The sequence below is a fragment of the Alosa alosa genome, chromosome 2, assembly GCF_017589495.1.
Source record: "Alosa alosa isolate M-15738 ecotype Scorff River chromosome 2, AALO_Geno_1.1, whole genome shotgun sequence".
Taxonomy (NCBI): domain Eukaryota; kingdom Metazoa; phylum Chordata; class Actinopteri; order Clupeiformes; family Clupeidae; genus Alosa; species Alosa alosa.
Window position 1 is genome coordinate 16,851,147 of NC_063190.1, and position 2,500 is coordinate 16,853,646.

Genomic DNA, 2,500 nt, shown 5'->3' on the forward strand with positions numbered 1-2,500 from the left:
CCACCATGTTCACCACCGTGGCCCTCGTCCCCTCTGCTGTTGACCATGGCTGCTCTCTCTCCAGGACTACGCTGACCATCAGGTGAGCTAGGAGCATTCTGTCCTCTGGGCTGGGCTGGGCTGGGCTGGGTTGGGTTGGGTTGGGTTGGAGAGCAAACAGTGAGCAGTGTTTTAGCAGTGCTGGACTGAATGGTGTTTTAGTACACTGGGTGTTTGTGTGAGTGAGAGGGAGGTGAAGACTGCCCTTAGAGAATGTTGATCTCAGTAGTATGCTTGAGACCTTTGTGTTTGTGTTTGTGTGAGCAGGCAGTGATGTAGCACTGTTCTAAGAGAGAACCCTGGATTGAATATTTGAGAACTGTGTGTGTGGCTGTTGTTTGAGAGATGTGTGTTGGTTTGCTGTTTGTGAGCTGTGTGTTTGAGTTTGTGTGAGCATGCAGGGCATTGAATAGTATATTTCAGGAGCTGTGTGTTGGTTGGCTGTTTGTGAGCTGTGTGTTTGAGTTTGTGTGAGCATGCAGGGCATTGAATAGTATATTTGAGGAGCTGTGTGTTGGTTGGCTGTTTGAGGAGCTGTGTGTTGGGTTGCTGTTTGAGGAGCTGTGTGTTGGTAGGTTGTTTGAGGAGCTGTGTGTTGGTAGGTTGTTTGAGGAGCTGTGTGTTGGTAGGTTGTTTGAGGAGCTGTGTGTTGGTTAGCTGTTTCAGAGCTGTGTGTTGGTTTGCTGTTTGAGGAGCTGTGTGTTGGTAGCTTGTTTGAGGAGCTGTGTGTTGGTTAGCTGTTTCAGAGCTGTGTGTTGGTTAGTTGTTTCAGAGCTGTGTGTTGGTAAGTTGTTTGAAGAGCTGTGTGTTGGTTAGTTGTTTTAGAGCTGTGTGTTGGTAGGTTGTTTGAGGAGCTGTGTGTTGGTTGGCTGTGTGAGGAGCTGTGTGTTGGTAGGTTGTTTGAGGAGCTGTGTGTTTGTCTGGTGGTGAAACAAGTGAGTTTATTAGAGATGTCCAGTGGTACTTGGGTCTGCCGATAGAAAATCTCGCTAATGCCACTGTTAGACTAGTTGAAACAACTGGCAAAGAGCCTCCGTCAGAGGTGTCATGTGAGATACCCGCACTCGCTGAAACCTTATCATTTGTAGTTGCTGACGCAGTCACCCTCAGCAGCAAGCAGTTGGAGTGTGGTTAGGAGAGTCTGTGTCAGTGTCAGGTAGAGAATCTTTGTCTTCCAGTAAGTGTCTAGAAATCTCTTTTTCTGTGGGTTTGTCCTCTCCTCACCTATGATTCAGTACGATTGCAGAGGTAGCCGAGTGTGGCCCTGGTGTCGGTGGCAGTCTCTGGTGGCTGTTTCTGTGAGGGGCTGTGGAGAAGCTACAACTAAGCGCCTGTAGGTCAGCAGGCTGTGGAGTGGGCTTGTGGTCATTAATGTTGGTCACAGAGATGTGAATACCACATTCACCAGTACACTGAGTTCAGTCTGTGTTTAGAAACGTGTGCGCGTGCGTGCGTGCGAGAGCGAAGTGTGAAGGTGCCATGAAAGTCACTTGTTCACTGTTTCCAGACTTGCATACAATATTATGCCAAGTTGGTCTCTGCAGGATGTTGTGCAGTCTTTGCCCAGTGAGTAAGATATTACTGGTGATGAGTAAGCCTATTTCACTACACATTTCACTAGAAACACTATTTTGAAACCTATGACGTTCAACATTTACTTTTCTTTGGATTTCTTCAGCTCACTATACACTCAAATACTCAAATTCACACACAGACATTCTCTCTTTCAATCTCTCACTTTCTTGCACTCACTCACTCACTCACTCACTCACTCACTCACTCACTCTCTCTCTCTCTCTCTCTCACTCTCACTCTCACTCTCACTCACTCACACACACACACACACACACACACACACACACACACACACTCTCTGAGCAGCAAAGAGATGTACTGGAATAGTGTTTAAGTTAACGGAGTCCTGAGACTCTGTCAGAGGTGGAGAAATATAGACAGAGAGAACTGGGCCGGAAGAAACGGTTTGTGGTGCACTGCTTCCTGTCAAGTCTGCAAGACGTCTGCCTGTGATATTTCCTCTTTTGCTTGCACAGGACAAATGTGTATATATATGTGTGAGTGTGTGAGTGTGCACGTGTGTCTGTTTGTCTGTATGTGTGTGTGTGTGTGTGTGTGTGTGTGTGTGTGTGTGTGTGTGTGTGTGTGTGTGTATGTCTCTGTCTCTATGGTTTCTTTGGTGTTGTGTTCCACTTGTTGAGGAAGTCCACTCTTTTTTAAAAGTCGTTTCTAAGTATGTTGCTGGTAGCAGTGATGCGCATCACTGCACAGAGAGAGATAGAAAGAGAGAAAGAGAGACAGAGAGAGAGAAAAAAAACAAACATGCATTGTTATGCATCTTGGATGCAAATACCTGTGTTTGCCATATCTTGTTTGCCTTGTGTTAAAATAGTCTGCTAGGGCAAAAATATTTGTCATGCCAACATACTGTACATGAATCAGAGAG

At 46.2% G+C, this 2,500-nt stretch overlaps 1 protein-coding gene across 1 annotated transcript in view; it reads left to right on the plus strand.

Moving 5' to 3' along the window:
* The window catches only part of LOC125310497 (rap guanine nucleotide exchange factor 6-like), an 89,427-nt gene that overhangs the window by 27,556 nt on the left and 59,371 nt on the right, over positions 1-2,500 (plus strand). The window contains 1 exon segment of the mRNA XM_048267983.1: positions 65-82. Within this exon segment, the coding sequence (XP_048123940.1) occupies positions 65-82 (18 nt within the window).